The 23,010-nt window shown below is 51.5% G+C and overlaps 1 protein-coding gene across 5 annotated transcripts in view; it reads right to left on the reverse strand.

The window, feature by feature from the left end:
* The window catches only part of GRIK4 (glutamate ionotropic receptor kainate type subunit 4), a 425,071-nt gene that overhangs the window by 150,168 nt on the left and 251,893 nt on the right, over nucleotides 1-23,010 (reverse strand). For all 5 annotated transcript variants that reach the window (XM_035716734.2, XM_025465200.3, XM_025465201.3 and 2 more), the window contains 2 exons: nucleotides 12,405-12,502; nucleotides 7,915-8,080 (listed from right to left, as the gene is read on the reverse strand). In XM_035716734.2, coding sequence (XP_035572627.1) covers nucleotides 7,915-8,080; nucleotides 12,405-12,502 — 264 coding nt within the window. The remainder of the gene's footprint in view (nucleotides 1-7,914; nucleotides 8,081-12,404; nucleotides 12,503-23,010) is intronic.

A 23,010-nucleotide genomic window follows, 5' to 3' on the forward strand; every position in this document is an offset into this window, starting at 1 on the left:
AGTCATCTGACCTCTCTGAGGCTCTGTTCTTCATCTGTAAAATGGGTATGACAGTTGAGAGCGCACAGGGACATGGTGTGGAAGCATGCTGGGAACGGGAAAGTCTGGTTTCAGTGCTCCTTCTCCTGCATTTACTCATCCCCGCAACAGCTCAGGGGTAGAGGTGGCTCACTGAGGCAGACAAAAAGGGACGAAAGCACAAGGCTGTCCAACCCACACCGTGTGTACCCTCAGTGCCAGGCATGGGGCCGCCAAGATGTCAGCAGAGAAGGTGGATCAGATTCAGACCCTGCCAGCTGGGAGCTCAGTGCAGGGTCTTGCAACTGAGTCTATGACAAAGTTCAAATCATACCCATACTTTGTTTGAGAGTCTGATTCATCTGGTTTTCTACGGGGCCAGCCTCATTTATATCTATATGTGAAATGGAGAGAATATTCATGATGTCTTCCTCAGAGATGACGTGAAAAGCAAAATCCGACTCGCACAAAAGTCTGAGTACATGACCCCAAAGACACTTAAGATGGTCACGGGAGGCCACAGAGCTGGTGTTCCTAGAGTGCTGGCCATCTCTTTGGCTCAAGAAAAGATCCACCCGGGCATGCTACGTGGGAGGGAGCACTGCGGCTGGAGGGATGGCCGAGGACAACGCCACGGGTCCTGGAATGTAGCAGGGAAAGTCTCTAGAGCCCGGCTGGGAAGGAGGCCAAATCCCCTGGGATCCTTCCGAGGGGCAGTGAAGTTCAGTGGGATGCGACAGAGAAGCTTGGAGGACAGCAGGATTAGGCACAGCATGGAGATGCCTGGCCAAGGCAGCCTAGGGACTGTTCATCCCTTTAAAACTGTCCGGAAGAGCCCCCCGGATGGCAGATAAACTGGGGAGCCTGCTCCAATCAATGCCCAGCGTGCCCCCACCCGACAGCCCCATGGGGTGCTCTGCTGCCCTTTAACCAAGGAAGTAGCATCCCCATCCCATCAGCACACTATCATGTGTGTGCTGAGAGGTAGGATGGGGACAGTGATGGCAGCAGGTCTTTGGGGGTGGGGTGAGGTCTGCATCCCACCCAGGATCTCCCATCACCCACTCCTTTCCCAGCCTGGACCGCACCTGGAGCAGCAAACAGAGCACAGGGTGGCAGGTGAGTCTAGCTCCAGTGCTGCTAGGATTGGCTGGTGCAGGCGACTCCCTTCACCCTTCTGCCCCTCAGTGTCCTTACCTGTCAAGTAAGGACAACTGCTACCTTGCAGGGTTAGTTAGAGGATGTCAAGTAAGCAGGACAGTGCCTGTTCCCTAGAAGATGCTTCACCAATCTGATTTCCATTCACCCCCTCCTCACCCACTCACATCCTAACTGTCCTTCACCCAGCTCCTTCTCTTACCGGATTTATTATCCAATCCACAAAATATAGTCCTTGGTTTTAAACCAATGTAAAATACTTGCTAGCATATACGCATGCATATATATAGTAGAGGATATATACAAACACTAAGTATTTCACGGGCTTGGGTAGGAATTCCCACTTGGAACTCTCCTGCACATGCCCAGTGTGAGGCAGGGAGCACCGCGCTTGCCAGGGGGCTGAACTAGAGACTGAGGCCACAGAGGGGGAAGAGTGAGAGTCCACATCCTAGCAGAGCAGGGGAGTCGCAGTGCCAGGTGGGGAACGGACCCCATGTCACTTGAGGAGCAGCTGAAGGAAGGGGGTGCCTGGCTTGAGGAAGAGTGGGAAGGACCATCATGAACCAGATTTGCTCTTGGCAGCCTCAAGGACTACGCTCCAGAACAAAGAGTGGATGGAGGTCAAAAGACACTTAGCTCTGTTCAAGGAGTCTAAAGACGCAGTGGTAGTGAGTTCCCTGTCGCTGGAGGTAGTTAAGGAAAGATCGAAGCCCCTCTTGCCAACTGTCAGCAAGTGAATTAAGCCAGTGGATGGTAAGTCGGACTCGAAGAACATTGATGTTTTTCCAGCCCAGGGATTCTCTAGTTCTATGAATCAGAAAGGGAACCTTTTATTTTGTTAGGCAGCGGAAGGAATCTGGAAGGGAACGTGCAGTTTAGTGACATTAAGAACATTAGGAGTTTTTGCGTGCAGTGTAGAATTTTCCAAATGTCATTCTCCTCAACTCTACCTGTTTAATGGAACTAAGGGATTTATGGAAGGCAGCTGCCCCCAGAGGGGTTAAAAGCTGCTCTCTTCCTGGCTTCCCCTCCACCTCCATCCCAGCCTTTCTCTCCTATGGGGGCCTGTGGCCCAGCAGCAGGTCTGCCTGCCAAGTCCAAGGCTGAGAGGGACCTGGGGAACCTATTAGTTTCGCTCAGGATGCTACGGGGTAGATCGATGAAAGCCTCAGCAGGCCGGCTGTTCTGGGAAGCAGGAGGGAGGCAGGAGGCCAGACAGGGTGGGAGGAGGATGGAGAAGCTGTGAAAGGCACAGCCGGGTTTGGTCAAGGCCATAGGACAAGGACACAAATACCTAAGTGATGGGTCTGCAGGGGACACAGAGGGCCCTTGTATCAAAAAATAAGAATAAACACCCATTTCAACTGGCATCCGTCCCTCTCCACTGGCTGATTCCCTTGGCTGCAGGCGCTGGCTCTGGAAGATGCTAGTCCTCCCAGGAGGGACAGCAGTTTTAAATCTTGCAGGAGGCAGGGATGTAACACTGACCTCAGGGGACTGTGGGGAGGATTTAGGGAGATAACACGGTTCCCACTGTGCCCACACTGCCCTACACTTGGTAAGGCTTCGTTTCCCTTCCCTTTGCCAGGCCACATGCCTCAGGGTGTGTGGGTTTCAGACCTTCTCCATGGAGCACATTCTGATGGGGAGACGGGAACGAGAGTCCAGGAGGTCGCCAGTGGGGAAGGGGCACAGAGCAAGTTCAAGTGTTTGAATGATGCACGGCACCTGCTTTTTGGTTCTGTCTCATTCCACAGCTGGGCTTGGCCCCGGGAACAGGCAGGGGAGACCAGGACACAGGAGACAGAGGAGGAGACAGAGAGGGGATGGAGAAGGAGGTGAGGCTTCCTGCGCACAGGAGGACTGTGCTGTGCCTTGCGTGGCCCTGCAGCTTGCCCTCTTCTCTGGCAGCAAAGGTGGGCGTCGTGAGAACCTGGTCTCTGCACTCCTGCTGCCTAACTTCGGGGCGTGTGTCCAGCGTGGGCTCAGCTAGTGACTGCCCTGAGCAGGCTTCAGTGTCTCCTCGGCTCCTTCACTCACACTTGATTTAACCCCACAGGGCTCTGGGAGCGCAGGTGCTCCTGGGTGCGAGGGGGCAGTGACAGGTCACAGAGCTAGAAAACCCAGGACGGGCCAAGACCCAAACCAGGTTTCCGGATTCCGACCTCCCGCCTCTGATTCCTACTTGAGTTGGCGTGGCAAGGCGTCAACCCAGCCATGAAATAGGAAAAAAATGGTCCCCCCCCCTTCTGTCTTTTCCACAGTGTTCAGAGAAGCAGGGAGAGGGGGTAATAAGAACCGTGTGTGTGTTGAAAATAGACTTAATCTCTCTTTTCCTCATGCATATAATAGCAATGTTTATGGGGTCCATCTTAGACGGTTATCGTGAGGTTTAAATGGGACAATTTCAAAAGCCGTAGCAGAAAGTCTCAGGCACATAGCAAGGGCTTAATAAATGGTTACTTTTGTATCACTAGGAGCATGAGGCCTCCCACAGCGAGTGCCTCCTGGGGCTGGTGTGGGGAAGGTCCACTAGGGTCCCACTATCTTCACAAGGGACCCTGAGTGTCACCCCTAGTCTCCCATTCTCCACCCCCTGCTGCCACAACCAGGCTCGCAGGATAAAGTGAGTAAATGTTTATTATGTCCTGGGCCCAGATACCTTCCACCCAAGTGCCCTGAAAAGCACTATTATTCTCACTTTACTCAGGGAGGTACTAAGGCTCAGAGAGGTACAGTGATCTGCTTGACATCACACAGCTCACGAGTGGTGGAGCATCTTGGTTTGACTCCAAAACAGTTCTCTTTTTACTGCACCATTCTGCACTTCTCTCCAGCTATGCTTCCTCCCCAGGCTCAGAGTCTGCTCCTCTCCAACAACCTGGACAGAGTTTAGCAAACACAGGGATAGCAGAAGGGCAGAGCTAAGCTCTGGTCACTCTGCTCCAGGTCCTGACCTCACATTTTTTGAAAGGGATCCAAGGAAGGAAGGAAAGAAAAACTCACATGCAGCTCGTGTTTCCGAGGTCACTGTGTTATACTCTTTGTATATCTTGTCCTATTTAATCCCCTCGGCCATCCTGTAAGGGAGGTATCATCGTCCCCACTCCATAGACAGGACCTCCAGAAGCTGGAGAGTACCTAAGTTACCTTCCCAAGGTCACACAGGTAGTAAACAGGTGGCAGAAGGACACATAGCCATAGAAAGGACATTGACATACTTGGAAAGAAATACCAGAGCAAACATAAAAAAAAAAAAAAAATAGGAGTTGAGTTTGCACAAAGATACCAGGAAAACAGACAGTGTGTTATACCTGTGACCTTAGGAATCGAAGGCTCTGGGTGCATGCTGAGAGTCTCAGAAGGTAAGCTCGTGGCAAGGCTGGGTGATCTCACCAAAGGGGCACAGAGCAAGTTCAAGTGCACCAGGTGGGGAAGCCTGACTCTCCTCGGAAGCACCCAAATGGCCGAGGCCCCTCCGCTCCATGGTGACGACCATGGACCCTCACCGCATCCACTCCCCACCCGCCAGCCTCATTAGAACTAGGCACTGGCAGATATCCTGATTTCTTTTCCCATTAAAGAAAAATAACATAAAACACAATACAATTCTGCTTGGTCCAAAAACCTGCTTATTAAAACTCTACTTTTGGAAAGAGAGAGAGAGAGAAAAAAAAAAAAAGTGGTCTGATTCCCTATGGAATGGTCTCTGTTATGGCTAATTTTGATGGTTGGAAAATAGAATTAGATGCCTGTTTCTAATTCAATGTACGGTGTCTCTGGGCCCTGCATTAATAAGGAAGATGGAAGAGGATCTCCAACCAAGCTCTGAGCTGCATTTCCCTTCAGTCCCTGGTTTCTTCATTCTTTGATTAGATTTTAATCCTCTTTGCCCTTGAACTTCTCCTCTTCTGCCCCCCTTCTTTCCCTGGGCCCTGGTAGGTGGGGCCCGGGTCCCTAGGCAGCCTCAGTGGGTGAGTTAAGTAGAGGCAGCGCTGCATGGCTGAGGCGTCTCGCCTGGGCTGTGTGGCCTGGCCCCCATGGCCCTTGGGCAGGCTCATCCTCCTCAGGATCGTGTCTGTGCTCAGCCATCCCGCACCCTGCTCAAGGGGGCAAGGGGACACACTGCTCCAGACACATCTCTGCCCTTCAAAGGACACCGTATGTGCCAGGCAGAGGCTGCCCTGAGCTGCGGCTCTGGGGTTGTTTGTACAGACCAGGAGGGCAGGAGGGGCCGTGGAGGACGAAATCTCAAGTCAAAGGGCCTGAGTTAGAGGCTCCGTTTGCCACGTACCACCTGTGTGATCGCAAGCAAGCCCCTTACCAGCTCCAAGACTCTGTTTTCTTGGCTCTAGAATGACTAGGGAGGAGGGAGATACAATGGCAAAATGTAAGTGAAAATGCTTTGCCATCTGCAAGGCAAGTCAAAGAATGTCATGATTCCAAGGGAAAGGGCCCTGGGCTAGGAAGCAGCAGAATCTGGCAGAGAGCTCAGCACGCAGTAGATGCTCAGCAAACGGCTGAGCAACTTCCTTGCCAGGAAGAACTGAAGTGGAGAGAACAGGGCTCACCCTATGAGCAAGAGGCCCTGTGGCTAGACACAAGAAAGAACTTCCCATCAGGGTGGTGAGACATCGGGCCCTGCACTAAGGAAGGCAGCAGGAGGATCTCTGCCAACTGAGATTTGCAGCCTGTCCTCTGTCTCTTTACCGTTCCTGCTGTACGCATGGGGCGCACCAGTTCAGTCCTGCCTGAGTGGGCTTGTGGTAGAAATTTCCAGGGGGAGAGTCCTTGGTTTTGTTCCACCATACAGTGGTTCGAGGATGCTAAGCGGGGCAGGACCACCTGCTGGAATGCCATGTTTCCCAACTCTGTTCTATCAAATACTAGCATTTTGTGGGCTTTTCGATCAGCATCCTTTTGGGACTTACGGTCAATCCTATTTGGAAGAGATTAAGTAAATAGTTGTTTTGGCCACAGGACAACTAGTATCTGTGCAAATGTGTGCTGTGAATCTCCATGGAGGGGAACCAAGATGAAGTGTTTATCCAAACATTTCTCCTTTTTATTTTTTATTTTGGCCACAAAACACTTATCATCTAAAGCAGTGCTGTCCAGTAGAACACTCTCTGATGATGGAAATGCTCAATGTCAGCATTGGCTGTCCTCGGGTGGCCAATGAGACTGAGGAGCTGCATTAAGGGTTTAACTTTGACTTGAGGAATTTCAACACCTCTAAACCCATCGGCTCGTTGTAATAATTAAATAAACTGTATAAAAAATACATGTGGTTGGGGCTCAGTTACTCTGTTTCTTGGGGAGCACTGAGTAAATCTTAAATCTGTATTAATGCAAATAAATGAATGAATGCTCATCACAGGGAGGCAGTCAGGTGCAAATGTCTGGTAAAGGAGGCATTTTGGGGCACCTGGGTGGTTCAGTTGGTTAAGCATCTGCCTTCAGCTCAGGTCATGATCCCAGAGTCCTGGGATGGAGCCCTGCATCGGGCTCCCAGCTCATGGGGGTGGGTGGGGGGGAGTCTGCTTCTCTCTTTTCCTTTGCCCCTCCCCCTGCCTGTGCTTTCTCTCAAATAAATAAATAAAATCTTAAAAAAAAAAAAGAAGGTGGTTTTGACCCTTGATGAGGAGGGGCTTTTATTTACAGATGCTGTAGGGCTGCCAGGGGGGAGAAAGGACTTAGGCAGGCACAGCAGTGCTGAGAACCCATATAAGCAGGAGCCCTGGTGGAGATGACATCTGTCTGCCAGCACAGCCCACCTAAAGCTGTGGGCACAGGGACAGCGGTGCCTGGGGGTTTGGGCGCGGGGCTCCAGGGGCCAGGGGCAGCCAGCACCTGCCTGACCACATGTGGGTGCACAGCTGTCACCGGGAGCATCCAGATGCGCAGACTTGCTAGATAGTGCTGCCTTGAATTAGCTAAATCTCATAAACACTGAATTTATGTTACAAATTGTCTGAGAGTCAGAGAAACTGTATTTCTAAAACCTGCATTTGCGAAAAAAAAAAAAATGCTTTATCAGGAATTGCCCTTGGACCTTGTTCCATCAGCAAAACCCGCTCTCCAGGGGAAGAAGCTCTTCAAGCCATCAAGTACAAAATGCATCCAATTTTACATTTTCCCTCTCTCTCTCTCTTTTTGTAGCTCCTTAACAATGAGGCTAAAAATGTGGGAATTGAGTTTGCAGATGCAAAAAGCCTTGGAGGTTGGCCAGTCTCCCTGTAACCCAGTTCTCTCTGCTCCGCCCATGCCTGGCAAAGGGTGTTCCTGGACTGCTCTCTTGCTCAGTCTCTCCCTCTCTATCACACACACACAGACACGCGCGCGCACGCACACACACACACACACACACAGAGGGGTGCCTGGGGGGCTCAGTGGTTGAGCATCTGCCTTGGGCTCAGGTCGTGATCCCAGGTCCTGGGATCGAATCCCACATCGAGCTCCTTGCAGGGAGCCTGCTTCTCCCTCTGCCTATGTCTCTGCTTCTCTCTCTGTGTCTCTTGTGAATAAATGAATAAAATCTTAAACACATACACACAGAGGCAAATAGCTAAGGACAGATGGGAATGCCTGACCTGCTGGTCATCACCCACCCCCCACCCCCCAGGCATCTGACGGGCCCTCCCCTTCTGGGTGCATCCCAGCCAGGGGCCAAGTCCACAAATCCACAAGCCCCACCCTGGCCTGTGGGGCAGAGCCACGGGGGGTGGAGCTTACATTCTGCTTTGGCACAGATGAGGCAGGCGGTGGTACAGTTGAAGAAGTTCAGGATCCCAGCTACAGCCACGCTGATGTCCGTGTTGCTGGGGTGGAGGTTCAGGGTTGTGAATCGCTGGAACTGGAACTTGATAAACTCCTCTGGGGCCACTTTGAAATGAGGGACCTGGGAGGAGGAGCAAAAACATGGGCAGCAGGAGGGATCCAGAATGAGTAAAAAGGAGGCCAGGCTTTGGACAGTGGAACATTCTAGGTAAGAGATCTTTGCCAAGGGGGGAGATGGAGCTTGCAGGACTCAGGACACCCTCGCCCGAGGAGGAAGACAAGATGACGTCTTGGATAATGCTTAAAATAGGAACACCCCGATGAGAACCCCATAAGCCAGAGACCTGTGTTAATGTACTTTGGACCTTGGACAAGCTGGGGTCTGGGGCCTTGAGGGGGCAAAACAATAGGTCTTTATTCCCAGAGCAACTGCCCACTGCTAGGCAGTGAGACAAAAGGCTCTCAGAGGCATAATCCTTATATTTTATTTGTAGTTAATAAATCAGAGCAGAAGGCAGCTGAAAGAGAGAAATACTGCCCCAGGGATTAAGACAGGAGCCCTGTCAGCCCAGCCTAGCCGACAAGTGTATAAACCGGCTCCCAACAAACTTCCGATGTGACCTCCTGGGATGGGCTCCTGCACACACACACACACACACACACACACACACACATACACACACACACACAGCAGGAGCGCCGCAGGCCGAGTAGCCACCCAGAGTGCCTCTCGAGTGGAGCCAGGTAAATAAAAACCTGCTCTGGCTTCATCAGGACAGTGTCAGCTTCCTTCCGCATCTATTACTGACATTTCTGGGAGGCGCTGCCCCTGCCTCCTGCCTTCCCTTCCCTTCTCCTGGGAAGAGATAGTAACAGGCTGTGATGCTGCTCTATTGGCGGCGTAGGCTACTGGGTAGGTAATGGGAAAATTAAAGCGTAGTAAGCTGCCATCCACCTTGATTTTATTTTGTTACCCTCATCCCTGGTACCCGGAGCCAGGAGAGCCGAAGGCTACTTGGCGCCTCTATTGTTAAAGAAGGACCCCGGAAACCTCAAGCCTTGTCCTCACTCAGGACCGGTGCGCCACGGAAGGGCCCAAGCTACAGTGAGCATGGGTTTGGAATGATGTTAAAGCAAGTAAGATTGAGAGTAGACAGCAGGAAGAACTTCCTGGCGGTGAGTCTGTTGGCTCCTGGAGTAAGTTATTCAGAAATGACTGTAGAAATTGTCCTTGCCTGGGCTGGCCCAGTGTCTGGGATGATGTTGCGATGGTGCCTGTAAGATTCTGCACCTTGTCCTTTTAAGATTCTGGGAGAGGTCAGCTAGAGACCAGAGCTCCTCTGAGGTTGGAGAGGGGCAGATAGGAGGGTAGGAAGGAGGGAGGGAAGGGAAAGATTTAGCAGAAACTAGGGAGAAAATTTCTGAATTCAACTGGGATTAGCCCTTGAACCACAGAGAGAGGGCAACCAATATTTTCCAGCAGACTCTGAAAAATGTGGAGCTGGAGAGAGCCTGGTGAGTTATGAGAGAAGACTCAGAAGAGTGAGGTTGATCTAAGGAGTCATAAAAGGTCTTTCCTCCTAGTTTTTATTGTGCACCCCATACAATCCATCTGAAAAGAATAGCAGGTGTACCTTGAACGGAAAAACAGGGTACAAAGGGGCAAGATGGAGGCCCAGGCCAGGCAGGGGCAGGGTGGTCAGGCTGATGCATTTGAGCATCTCTGACCCAGGCCCTCCCTGTGTGGCCATCCAGCCTCCATGGCTCCAGCCAACTCATCCACAACAGAACAAACCCTTAGAGACACCCTTTAATCCACAGACCCTAGAGACAGAGCAGGAAAATGAAGGAGAAAAGGGGTTTTATAGGTTATAGACTTGGGTTTGCATCCAGGTTCTGCTGTGTGATTTGGGGCCAACTGCTTAACCTGTCTATGCTTCCTAGGGATGAAGATAACAATGGGTGCTTCGTGGATCTCCGGGAGGATAAAATGAGAGCCTGTGTATGAAGGCCGTAATAGCTCAGGACCTAACGTGTCATAAGGGTTCCTGCAATGCCTTCTCTCCTCCCCTTCCCTCTTTATCCCCAAATCTAGGGGCTTCTGAGAAAGCTCCTGAAGCTGTCTGTGCAGGGCAGTGGGGGAGGAAGGGCCCCTCCAGGAGGTGGAGCGGGTGGGAAGTCTCCAGCACCGCCTGCCATCTTGAAGGCTGCCATCATCCAGCTGCTCTCTGATGGGCCCAGGCAGGGATGGCCCAGGCCAATCTCACTGATTCTCTCTCTAGGACAAAGATCAATCCATAATTGGTTTGCAATCGCATCCCAGCAAGGCACTGAGGAGGTGTGGGGCGTGGGGAGGAGAGGTGAGGCAGAAAGCAGCTGGCCACAGGGCTACAGAGATGTTAGCAGCATTTAAAGGAATGAACTCCTTGGTGGGAACTCCATTTCTTTTCCCTGGAGTGGAGGTGAATCAGTGTGAGCCAGTTCAGCCTCATAAAATATGAACAGAAATGCATAATCTGAATGGAGAGGAAAGGTTGCTCTGGAAGGGATATGACCAGACAAAGGAGGAGTAACGGGCTGGCTGTTCCCTGGGCAGCACGACCCGGCTGGCTGGTCAAAGGCATGGGGCCCAGGGTGGCAGGGTGGGGAAGACGGTTGTAAACCGGGGTCCCTGCCTCTGGCCTGCAATGCCAAACAGGGTTAAGGGTTACATGTTAGCTGAGATCAAACGGCCACTGAACCCCATGAGGAGGCCATACTGGAGTGGGGACTGGGGGATGGCTGTGAGGAACAGTGAGGCAGTGTGACGGTGGGGAGAGAGGGGAGAAAAGAGGAAATGGGGAGCTGAAGTCTTGGCAACCTCCCTTGGTAAAGATCCCAGGGCCGGTTGGAATAACAGCCTGCCACAGATCCGAGCTGCTACTTGGAGCGTGGCAAGAAACACTGGAATTAAATATCAGCTCTAACTTCCTGGGACCGAGGCCTGGGAGATGGGGGTGGAGGGGATGCAGGAGGAGCAGAAGCTCCTTTTCGTGGCCTGGGATGAGTCCAGGGTCAGCTTTCACGACCTCTGAGGGGGCTGGGATGGGGAGCTGTCAACAGAGACCCGGCCCAGGGGCAAAAGGCTCAGGGGGCTTGGCCTATAGGGCAGTGGCCCAGCAGTTGGGAGCAAGAGCACCCATGGGACGGAGGCAGGGCTGTCTGACACTTTAAAAGTGCAGGAAACAATTCTGAGAGTGGTTCATGAACCAGGGAAGATAAATATCCTGCCCCAAGCCTCAGGGGACTCACCAAGCCCTCCGATCATAAGAAAAGTAGTGGTGGTGGGGGGGGGGGGGCAGGCACCCCCTCAGAGGGCATGGGGTAGGCAGCAGCCTATCTGCTGTTCTGCTGCCTTTACAGGGGTGGCTTGCTGAGGGGGCGTCTGTCCTGTGGTGGGTTTTGTCCTATCTCTAGAATCAGATCTTCCCAAAGCTAACATTTCTGGAAGGCTGAGCCTCCAGGCCCCAGAACAGGTGCAAGACTGACCACCGGCTCCTGACCTTGCACCTCCCACCACCAAGCTCCATATGTTCTCGAAAGACCTGGTGGGCTAGAAGGCCCTTGAGACCAGAGAGGGGCCAAGGGGTTATTTGGCTGCTGTTCCCCAGGGATTTTTGTGAAAGGGAAGACAGATAGATTCTAGGAGAAGCGAGGAAGGATTCCAGCAATGAGCTAACCACCAAATAAACTTTTGAGCCTATTTTCTCCAGGGGAGGAGGAGGGAGAGAGCTGATGGAACAGGGAGCAGGCTATTACTCAGAAACTCATCCCCGCCTGTCTTTATCCCCATGGAACTGGAGCCAGAAGAAATGAACTCCACAGTGAAACCAGAGCGGCTCCGGGTCGGGGTGACACCTGCGCTCGAAGAATTCACTGATGGAAGAAATAAGCACTGGAACTGGTGGATGGGGAAGAAAACTCAAGAGAACTTTTTTCTAGCGAATTTATAAAATGGAGGTTTCAAACTTTATTTTAGCAATAAAATGTAGCAGTGCCTCCCCCCCACCACGCCCCCAAGGGTATTCTCCGCCAGAGTCCCGGTATCTGAACAGATAGTCGCGAAGCATCTCCTGGGGAGCTCAGACTTCTGTCCTCTGGGTGTCCCCAGAGGGGACCAGCCTCCACAGCCTCCCCCTCCACCCACCCGCCATGGGGCCCCCGAGGGACTTGGAGACCCAGAGGAGCTCAGTTTGAAAATCCTGTTGCAAAACCTCTCCTCTGTGTCTCCTCCACCAAACCAAATGGAGGAAAAGTACGTGCCCAACAAAGAACCACTTCTTTTCACTGTTTTCATGTTGTTGTTGTTGTTATTGGCAACACCAACCAACCAGGCCCACATGGGCTCTTGCAGACCTTGAGAATCCAGGGACTGCCAGGGTCCCCCAACCTGATGGAGCACTCACCTCCTTCTCCCCACAGATGTTGCTGATGATGGAGCTGGAGGCCGGGCTGGAGGAGGGTCCCAGGACAGCGACCACCCCCTTGGGGAGAATCTGACACACTGCAGCAACAGGGAAGAAAACAGGGCCCTCATCAGGTGAGATGTGGGCCGGGTGCCCTGCCTGGGTTTTGGGCTCAAGTCCAACCTTCACTGGCTGGATCCTCACCTTCCGCTCCCCTCTCCGCCTCCTTCCTCCACTCCCCCGACCCTTCCAAACCCAGTGCCTCTCCTCTTCTGGACTATGGGACTCCGGGATGGTTTTATTGGAGTTTATGGACGGTATTAAATGAGGAAATGACCCAGGTTATGACAACATACGGCCGCAGCCAACAGGGTGTATAAATTGTCTTGGCTGTCACTGAAGGACAGAGGCTCATGGTGGAAACCTGCAGGTTCCATCCTGCCAGGCCTGCAGCGTGGGTGTCGGGAGCCTAGGCACCCAGCTCATGGAACAGTCACCTGCTGTGCAAGCTGTTAGCCTCTCAAGTATAAAGAGGAAGGGGAGGAAGAAAGGCAGATGAGCAGAGGGACAAAGGGTGGCAGGGATGATGCAGGCAGAGAGGAGAAATCAGACTGAGCTAAAGCCAAAGGGAAGAGAGACATAAGAAGAAAAAGGAAATGAGAGGAAGAAAAAGAGAGTGAGAGGCAAGGAGGGGGGTCTCATGTCTCAAAGTTACCCTCCGCCACTCGTGTTCACCTAGACCCCTGCGTGGTACACCTGCTTCCTGGAGCGTGTCGGGCTTCCCGGTGGAGAAGAGGCCCTTTCTTCCTCTACTCTGGACACTCACTCTCCTGTCAAAGAGCACCTCAAATGCCTCCTCCTTACACCTTCCCCGGTTCCTCTATGTGGAATTAATCTTCTCCAGGGCCCCTGGTGTGTCCCTCTGTACTAAGACTCTTGTAAATGTGCCTATTTCAGTTTGTTGCTTCGATATCTTTCTGCTCCCACTAGATTTCCAACCCCAAAAGGGCAGGAGCTGAGCCCTACTTCTCTCTAAACCCCCACCTCTCACTTCTTCAGTGGCCAGCATCGGGTTGTCTAGGTGGTCAGTTCATATTCACTGAATGAACAAGTGGCTGGATGGGCTATGTGGTCAGAAGAGAGGAGAGAATCTCAGATTTTAAAACACGGAAGAAGAAGGAAGGAGGTGACAGAGAGAACTTGAGATAATTCTCAGGACACACACTCTAGTAGTATCAGAGCCCAAGAGCTACCCCTTGGAATATGCACGGAGGTTCCCTGACATGCTGCAAGGCAATCTTCCCTGCAAAACTCAAAGCTTGACTCTGGACACATTTTCTTCGTACTCACGTCAAGGGTCAGGATGAACCATTTCCCAGGTCAGTAAACTGAGATTAAGGGAGCAGCATGAGGTTCCTCACTGAATTGGCTGCAAAGCCACTCCTGCACCCTAGATGTTCTTTCTCCTAGGGTAGGGTCCTGACCACTGGCCCACACGGCCACGTGATCGCCCTCATGGGGTCCAGGTGGTGGAGAGAGCCTCAGAGTCCCAATCCCAGTGTTACAGTTTGCCACACAAACCACAGGTCTGCAAGCTCTTCTCCCAGCCTGAGGCTCCGGCAGGGATCCTGCCTTGCCACGGATCTCAGCTGGCCAAGAGGCCGTGGGCCATGGGTACCAGACAGGACCTCATCTGTACTGTGTCAGAACCATTCCCAGTGACAAAGTAGCCACGAGCAGGCTCCATCCCTGACACCACTTGCCAGGTGCAGGCGGTGTCCACATAAGTGAGCTCACGAGATCTCAGCCAGCTTCACTCTCACTGCTGCTAGATGTCCCAAGTCCATCGGCCGTCACACTACGACAGCTTCAGGGGTGGGCCTCCCTTCCTGATTTTACCAATAAGGAAATGGCACCCGGGGGATGTTCAGTGACTCCTCCAAAGTCACGTACTTTGCACAGGTCAGAGCCAGCATCGGAATTCAAGTATGCTGGCCTCATCCTGCCTGGGGCTCATTCTGCTCTCTCGAAGCCACTCACCTCCCTGCAGCCACCTCATGTATCTCCTCCCACCCCTCCAGTCCAGGTCCCCATCTCTTTCTCCTGAATCTGCTCCCCAAGGTCATCAGCGACTTCTGAGCGATGCTCATCCTACTCTATTTTTACCGCATTTGATGCTATTGATGGCATTGCTCTTTTGAATTCCCTACCACCCTCCAGCCCCCATTCTTGTCTGCTCCTCTGGCCAGTCTTCCTCACTTCCTTTGCCAACTCCTCTTCCTCCTCCGCCTGATGAATCCAGGTTTGATCCCTGCCTCCTTCTCCCTGGGCAACCTCACCCTTGCCTTGACCTCCACTCTTGTTCCTGCCCAGGTGACCCTGCACTCTGACCTATGCCCTGGGTTACAAAGTCCAGTTTCAAGCACCTGATGGACATTGCCACAGGGACTTGGCTGTGGTGTCACCCCCTTACCATGTCCATGGCAGAGAGGCGCATAGTCATTAAGAGCATGGCCTCTGATGCAAGGCTGCCTGGCTTTGAGTCCCAGCTCTGTCATTTCTAGCTGGGAGACCCCAAGGAAGTTATCAAACCTCTCTGGGCTGCTCCCTCATCTACAGAACTGGGATTCTAACAGTAGGGTAGTAGGAGAATTAAAGTGAATTAATGCACACAAAGTGTTTAGAATGGCACTTGACATGCCACACAGCCTTATTATGCCCACGGCATCACGTGTGCCATATGCTTCTCATAATCTGATTTGACCTTCACACTTCTAGGCAGAAGAGTGTTATTTGCCCCTCTTTAGAGATGGGGAAACAGGCCTAGAAAATTTGCATGACTTGTTCAAGATCACAGGTAGGACATGCCAGAGCTGGGCTTGAACTCAGAGATCCATCAGGCACAAAGCCCAAGCTCTGAGAACCACTCTACTTCACCCCACTTCACTCTATAGGCTCCAACTCAAGTCACCTGTGACTCTTCCTTGGCTTCCCTCACTGAATCCACTCACTATACCCATTAGCAGCCAGATTCCAACCCCTTGACCTGCTAGCCCACCATCCCCTCCTTTCCACTCCCATTGTGATGGTTCTAGATCAGCCCCTTTTCTCCACCTGCCTCCTAAGGGGTTTCTCTGTCTCTGGAATTCATCATTTCCAATCTGTTCTCCAAACCATGAGACAAATTATAATCCCCAAACACAGGTGTATGTGCTGCTGCTGGGCAGAGAGCCTGTCTTATTTACCTCTGTGTCCTCCGTACCGAGCACAGGGCCTGACTCCGAGTTGTGTGCTCAGTAAATAGTTGCTGAACCACAGTGAAGCCTGCTCAACATTTTCCGTGGAAAATTGGAAATGAGCTAAGGGTCCAATTATAAGGGACTACTTTACCTAAAGTGTGGGTCATATAGCCGCATGAAATATTATTTAGGTGTTTAAAGTGCTTATGAACAGTTTATAACAGTATTAAAAATATTTATGAAATAATATTAAGAGAAAGAAGCAGGATATAAAATTATACGTATATCTACAGGAAGGCCACATCGAAGCAAATACAAAAAAGTTATGCGCTCAGGATAGAAGAGGTTATAAAAGCCCGTGTTTACCAAGTGCTAATTATGGCCCATTCTGAGCACTTCATATGAATAGATCTATTAAATTCTCAGAACAACCTGATGAGATAGGAACTATTACCGTCAACTTCATTTTACAGATGAGAAAACAAGACAAAAAGGGTAAAGGTTGGAATCAGGATTCACACCCTCCATCCCTGGCCCCGGGGTCGGCACGCTCACCCCTCCCATGGCTCACAGCTTAAACGGATGGTCATGGGGATTGCTTGGGCCAATTCGACACTGAATGGCTCCCCCCACCGCCTTTTTTTCCCTTTATTTTCTATAATGAGCATCTATTCCTTTTATAACATGCCATTATAAAAGATAGGATGTCGTAAGAAAAGATTCTTCTCAGAAGCGAGTAAAATCCAAATGTGTGTGATCTCAAGACGCTACCACCTTTCCAGCCCTTCTTCCTCCCATCGTGCTGCCGGCTGCCTCACACCAGCTCACCCGGAGCATGCTTCTAATTCTCTTCCTTGAGCCTGTTCCCAGGTAGTTCTCTCTGACCAGACCAGAGATTCTTCACCTGCTGCCTCAGATCTGGGGGTAGAAGTCAGTGGTCTACAAACACTTTGGGGAAAAAAGTGACATCACTATTGTTTTCTCCTAATTTAATCTGGCATTCCTTCAAGTTTAAACACAAGCAATAAACCAGAGGCAATAACGGTACCTGTGACTTCGTGACCTACAAGCATCACAAATGTTTTCCTGTGACACTACAGTGCTACAGACAGTCTTAGGAGAGCATTTATATTATGATTTCAAACTTTGGCTAGCAGTTGGACCTATTGCTAGGCTTGGCTATTTAATACATTAATAAAGAAGCACATTCATAATACGTCATTATAAATATATTTTAACTGCATTTCCATATGGCTGGTTTCTTTGGTCATCCTATTTTATTTTATTCATTTAAAAACACTTTTCTGGGCAGCCCAGGTGGCTCAGTGGTTTAGCGCCGCCTTTGGCCCAGGACATGATCCTGGAGACCCGGGATCGAGTCCCACGTTGGACTCCCTGCGTAGAGCCTGCTTCTCCCTCTGCCTGTGTCTCTGCCTCTCTCTCTCTCTCTAATGAATAAATAAATTAAAAAAATAAAAAATAAAAATAAAAACACTTTCTGTGAGGCACCTGGGTGGTTCAGCTGGTTCAGTGGCCAACTCTTGGCTTTGGCTCAGGCCATGATCTCAGGGGGTCTGCTTGAGATTCCCTCCCTCTGCCCCTCCCCCTGCTCGTGGGTACACTCACGTACACACACTCTGTCTCTCTCTAATAAAAAAAGAAATCTTAAAAAAAATAAAAACACTTTTCTGGGAATGAGTCCATTAGCACCATTAGCACCCCCAGGTGACCATGGCCTAGGCCCTCTCTTGCTCTTCTGCTTGGCAAACTCCTACTGATCCTCCAGTGCCCAGCTCAGATCTTGCCCTTAGGCAAGTAGACACCTCCTCCTCCTCCCCTGCACATCATACTGTGGCTCTGAGTCAGATCTGCACTGGAGCTGCTGAGAGACATCAGCTTCCCCGTTCTCTGAATTCTTGGCCAGCTTCTGCCCCAAGCTGGTTCATTATGTTGGGCTGCAACAGAGAGAGGATTCTCCTAAAAATAAATTCTTATAAAAGGCTAAAATCCCTTATTCCCAATTCCAAAAATCCAAAAGGCTCTGAAGCTGGATGGCTTTCATCGAGCTCATTTGGTGGCAAATCTGATCTAAACAGACAGATGTGAGGCTATTCATAGTATGTGAATATTTGAATATAAGGATGTGTATTTGAGTATGGGCTTCTGCCCCCAGCCCCACTGGAGATGTTACTTAATATATGGTGTATGCACTACATGACTTTTCTGATATCTGGAAAGCTCTGGCTTCTAAAAACATCCAGCCTTGCAGGTTTGTGCACCCGTGCCTGCTGTTCTGAGTACCCATCTCCCATCTCCCACACTGGACTGGGAACTCCTTAAGGGCCTGGGTCACACAAATTCAGTTCTGGCAAAAAGGCATTGCTCGACAGATGTTTGCTCACCTGACTTGACATGAGCCAAGATGATCCAATCCCCATGGCCTGGGGGTTTCCTGGGGTCTGAGAATTGCTCTCTCATTCCCTATGAGGGATGCTTTGCTCAAGACAAATGGAAACTGCTTAGGAAGCACCTCAGCTCTGCAACCTCCGGGACCCTGACTCGACAGGCCCAGGCCATCTGTAGAGGGCCCTGAGCAGTGTGTGGGAGGGATGGGAGGGGCGGGAGGTGCACTTTACCTCTGCCTCCCAGGGAGCAAGAAAGAGAGGGAGGGGGAGACATGAGTGACATTGCCATGGCAACAAAGTTTCCCAGCCAGCAGAGGCAATGGAAGATAGGGGTCAGAGAAGCTGCTGGAATAAAAGACTATACGGGGGTGTTGTAAGGTGGGGAGGGGGGGATTTTTTCCCTCCAGATGCCAGCTCCAGCCTGGATCCCTAGTCCTCCTCTGAGTCTTCATGGGGAGAGGAGGGGTCTGGCTGTGATGCGGACGGTACTGAGGGGTAAACTGTAGGCACCACTGACTAGAGGCCCTCCAGGGCAGGAGCAGAGTCCTGGGTGGGGCAGGTCGTCTTCACCTATAGCATGGTACTTCCAGGGAGTTCCCAGCGGCTCCCTGAGCCTCTGTGGCCAACAGGCCTGGCCATCGGGAGCTGACATTGAGGTGGACCAGAGGCGGCTGGGAGAACCCGGAGTCCTTCTCATCAAGACACTCTTGATGCGAAGCTCAAGTGGGTCAGGGTAAGGTCTCCATCTGGTATGTGGTACGTCCGGCACAAAGCTAAGCCCTGAGTGTCCTGGAGCAAAGCAAACAACTGCCTCGATCCACCTGGAAGAACTATCTCCTCCCCTATGCCAGAGCCTGCAGGAGGGAGCTCCATTCTCACCCCCCATCCCCACCCCAAGAGCGGACAGTGGGCTGAACAAGTGGGCCCTGCTGGTCCCCTAGCCGAGGAAGGGAGCGCATGAGGGCGAGAGTGCCAGGTCTCTGCACCATCACACCCCATGGTGGGGTTCTCTCTGGTCAGAGAATTCAGAACTGCCATTGGCCCCCCTCACCAAAGGCATTCTCTTCAAAGCCCTCAGTCTGGTCCCAAAACTGTGAGAGCAGCACTGCAGTGTACTGGGAGCATCCAGGTGCCAGGTGCCAGGCTGACAGCCATGCTAGCTCCCTGAGTCCTCACAATCACCCTGTGACGGAGGAGTTACTATATGATTGCCTCTTCTACTACTACTACTACTACTACTACTACTACTACTACTGCATAAAACTTATCAAGAGCTCACCCTATATAGGGCACTGCTCTGAGTCTTGTAAGTGCATCATCTCATTTAATCCTCAAAAAATCCAGGGCGCCTGGGTGGCTCAGTCAGCTAAGCATCTGCCTTTGGCTCAGGTTGGGATCTTGGGGTCCTAGGATCGAGTCCACGTTGTGCTCCTTGCTCAGCAGGGAGCCTGCTTCTCCCTCCCTCTACCCCTCCCCACTGCTTGTGCTTGCTCGCTCTCTCTCATAAATTAAAAAAAAGAATCTTTTTTTAAAAAGTCCTCAAAAAACCTCTTAAAGGGTGGCTCAGTCGGTTAAGCATCTGCCTTCAGCTCAGAACATGATCCTGGTGTCCTGGTATCGGGCCCATGTTGGGCTCCCTGCTAAGCAGGGAGCTTGCCAGGGAGCCTGCTTCTCCTTCCCCCTTCCGCCCTCTCTCAAATAAATACAATCTTAAAAAAACAAAACAAAACAAAACAAAAAACAAAAAAAATCACCTCTTGAAGTAAGAACTGTTATTATTCTCATCTTACAGATGAGGAATCTGAGGCACAAAAGAGTAGCCCGAGGTGCTGGTAGAGTCAGGATTAGGATCCTGGTGCCTCCCAACTCCAGAACCCGACACCTCTCTCCAACCCCGGCCCTCACGCCCCACAGAAACGCTCTGCTGTAGCCACGCCCATCTGTCACTGTCCCCAAGTACTGCTGCTTCCTGCCCCGAGCCCTTGCCACGCTATATACAGTCTGCATGGGTGCCCGCTTCCCTTCTCTCCACCCACCAGACATTCCAAGGTCCAGCCCAGAGGCCTCATCTGACCACCGTCTACACCTCAGACCTATTTCCGACCACCCTCTGCCCATGTCTGAGCCACACAGCAGAGTTACTGAATTCTCTGTCATTTTTTGGAGGCTTGGGTTTTAACTGCCTCCTGGAAAAGACCACGGACCAGATGATTTCTACGCACTGCAACTCAGTGTGTTGCAGAGTCCACATTATGCACGCAGGATGTGGGTAGCTCAGAGAGCCGGGAGCACGGAATGTTTGTTGAATGACTCATCGCTATCCTGTGACTTTTTCCTTGCGGCTTCTCCCTTATGCGGACTCAGATTTGTTCTATGGAACTGACAGAGGGATGCTTGCCCTCACTTACTAGAGTCACCCGGGGTCACGCCCACGGAGCCCGTGGGCATCTCGGGAGCTCGTGCAGGAGGAGCATCCACGCAGCCGGAGCATCACATGGGGCCACGTGGGGCGGGATAACCAGTGCGCCCCAGGCTTTCCAGGGGAAGCAGTGTGGACAGCTGATAGCACGCTTGGCCTCTCAGAGACAAACCAAGGCAGAGGCGAGGGGTTGACAGCGAGGCCCCTGCTTCCAGCTCTGCAGTAAATTAAACTTCAAACTGGCTCTGGCAGCAGCAGGGATGGTGCCTCCGGGTGTTTGGCTGATAAGGGGGTGGCCACTCCGTTAAGCTCCGACACGGCAGCCGCAGGAGACGTGCTGATCTATGGAAGAGACGGGAGCAAGGCCTGTGGGACCCTCCGTACACAAGAAAGGGTGAGGTGGAGGTGAAGACGAGATGCAGGAGCGGGGAGGGAAGGGGCCAGGCGGGAAGGACATGGCCTCATGGGTCTTGTTCTTGGAGCTTGTTTCAGATCCGCGGGCTGTGCAAGGAGGGAGCCGGGGAGTCAAACATCAAGAAGCCTGAGGTGATAGTGAAGGGGCAGGGAGGAGAAGGGAATGGGACCTGGGTTTGAGGAAGCCCTATGGGTGACCGTACTTCAAATAAATCCACTATGGGATGCCTGGATGGATCGGTGGTTGAGCATCTGCCTTCGGCTCAGGGCGTGATCTCAGGGTCCTGGGATCAAGTCCTACATGGGCTCCCTGCATGGAGCCTGCTTCTCCCTCTGCCTGTCTCTGCCTCTCTCTCTGTGTCTCATGAATAAATACATACAATCTTTAAAAATAAATAAATAAACTCACTATATGAAAATCTAAGTGAGCCAAATACAACAGGAGGTGATTTCGTGCTTGTAACTTTCCAGTGTCCGGGGTTGTTATGAATTATGCCCCGTCTGGTACTTCCCACCTCCCAGCCTCATTCTGAATCATCAAATGAGGAGGTGGATCTCTGGACGCCAGCATCTTCAGTTTCTTTACACTTCGCAATCTTTGATTCTTGAAATAGTCATTGTTCCCCTTGACTGATACTCCCACCCTGAACATGATTCATGAAAGTGCAATTCGTACAGAGCTTCTGGAATCTCACCTATTGCTGCAAGTAGGTACTAGAGTACATTGCTGGGTTGTTACCACCCGAACTTAGAGCAGGGCCTCTGCTCCCCACAACCAAGAACGTCTCTGCTAGGGTCTCTTTCATCATCTTGGAGCAGAGTTCCTGGCCATGGGGGACAGGGGTGAGGTGGCAGGTGTTCAGGGGCCCAGACTGCCTCAGATAGTTTTAAGCTAATAATACAAATTAGCTCTGGACCCCTAGCCTGGGGAAAACAGAACCCATGGCACTGAGCAGCAGCTGGCTTTGGGTGGCCCATCATAATTTCCAAAGGCTCAATGCTGTCAGATGCATCAAGCCCAGAAAACTGGAAGAGGAAGGGAATGTCCAGTTACGCTGGATGCCCCACGAGGCGTGCTGACGTTAAGACAGGCCCCTTGGGAGGAGCTGGGAGGTAGATGGTACTGCCACATACGGAGGCCTCTTGTTCACGATGGTAAGAGGGTTGAAGGAAGCCTGCTCAGAGGAGGGGGTGAGAGGCCACTCACTGAATGTCAGTTATGTGCCTGGAGCTAAGCGCTGACAGCCACTGTCCCATGCTGTGCTCTCAAGGACTCTAGGAGGTGACATCACCACCACTTTTATTTTACAAACATGGAAACTGTGGTACAATAGGGCCAGACATCCTGTCCACAGTCATATAGCTAGTAAACAGTACAACCAGGGCTTAAACCTGGCCAACCTGATTCTAAAATCCACGTTCTTGCTCTTTATAACAAAGACACCTCATAGTAGGCATCGCAGAACTATCATCCCTCCTTGATCCAGGGACCCTGTCTCCCTCCTATGTCCTTCCCTCAATACTGCCACTGAAGTTCAGTCCCTGCCTGGCTTCAGCCAACAGCACTTACCCACCACCCGTTCTCTCCCATACTTTGGGAAGGAAATAGCTGGGCTGGAACCTTCCTATGAACTATCTGGGTGGTGTTTCAGATCCATTGTGGGGGAGCAGCTCTGGCTTCAGGATGAAAGGCCTTTGGGGTAGAAAGATCCAGAAGCCCTGTTTCTAACAAATGCTAATCATGCCTCAAACACATTGAGATGTAAAAGCTGAACCAAGGGTTACTAGCTAATAAAATACTTGGCGCCTAAAAGACGGGCATGAAAAAGATGCCCCAAAGCTCTGTAATGTGGAATAAAAAATATCAGTTTCCTTTATTCCCCTGATTCATCTGGCTTAATATTTTAGCGGTATGGACTTTAAGAAGCCAGGCTGCCGGGGTCACCGGGAGAGGACATTTACATGTGCTAACGACCCCCATCCAGGATGCACGATGCACGATCTCCACTCTCTGTCCTGCAGAGAAACCGTCACAAACCAGAGAAAGGAAGGAGGAGCTGGCTTTTGGACGTATGCTCTTGGGCGCTATCTAGGAATCTGGATCTTTGTCAGAGACCTGTCCTCCTGGA

The sequence above is a fragment of the Canis lupus genome, chromosome 5 (assembly GCF_003254725.2).
Source record: "Canis lupus dingo isolate Sandy chromosome 5, ASM325472v2, whole genome shotgun sequence".
In the NCBI taxonomy this organism is placed as follows: Eukaryota; Metazoa; Chordata; class Mammalia; order Carnivora; family Canidae; genus Canis; species Canis lupus.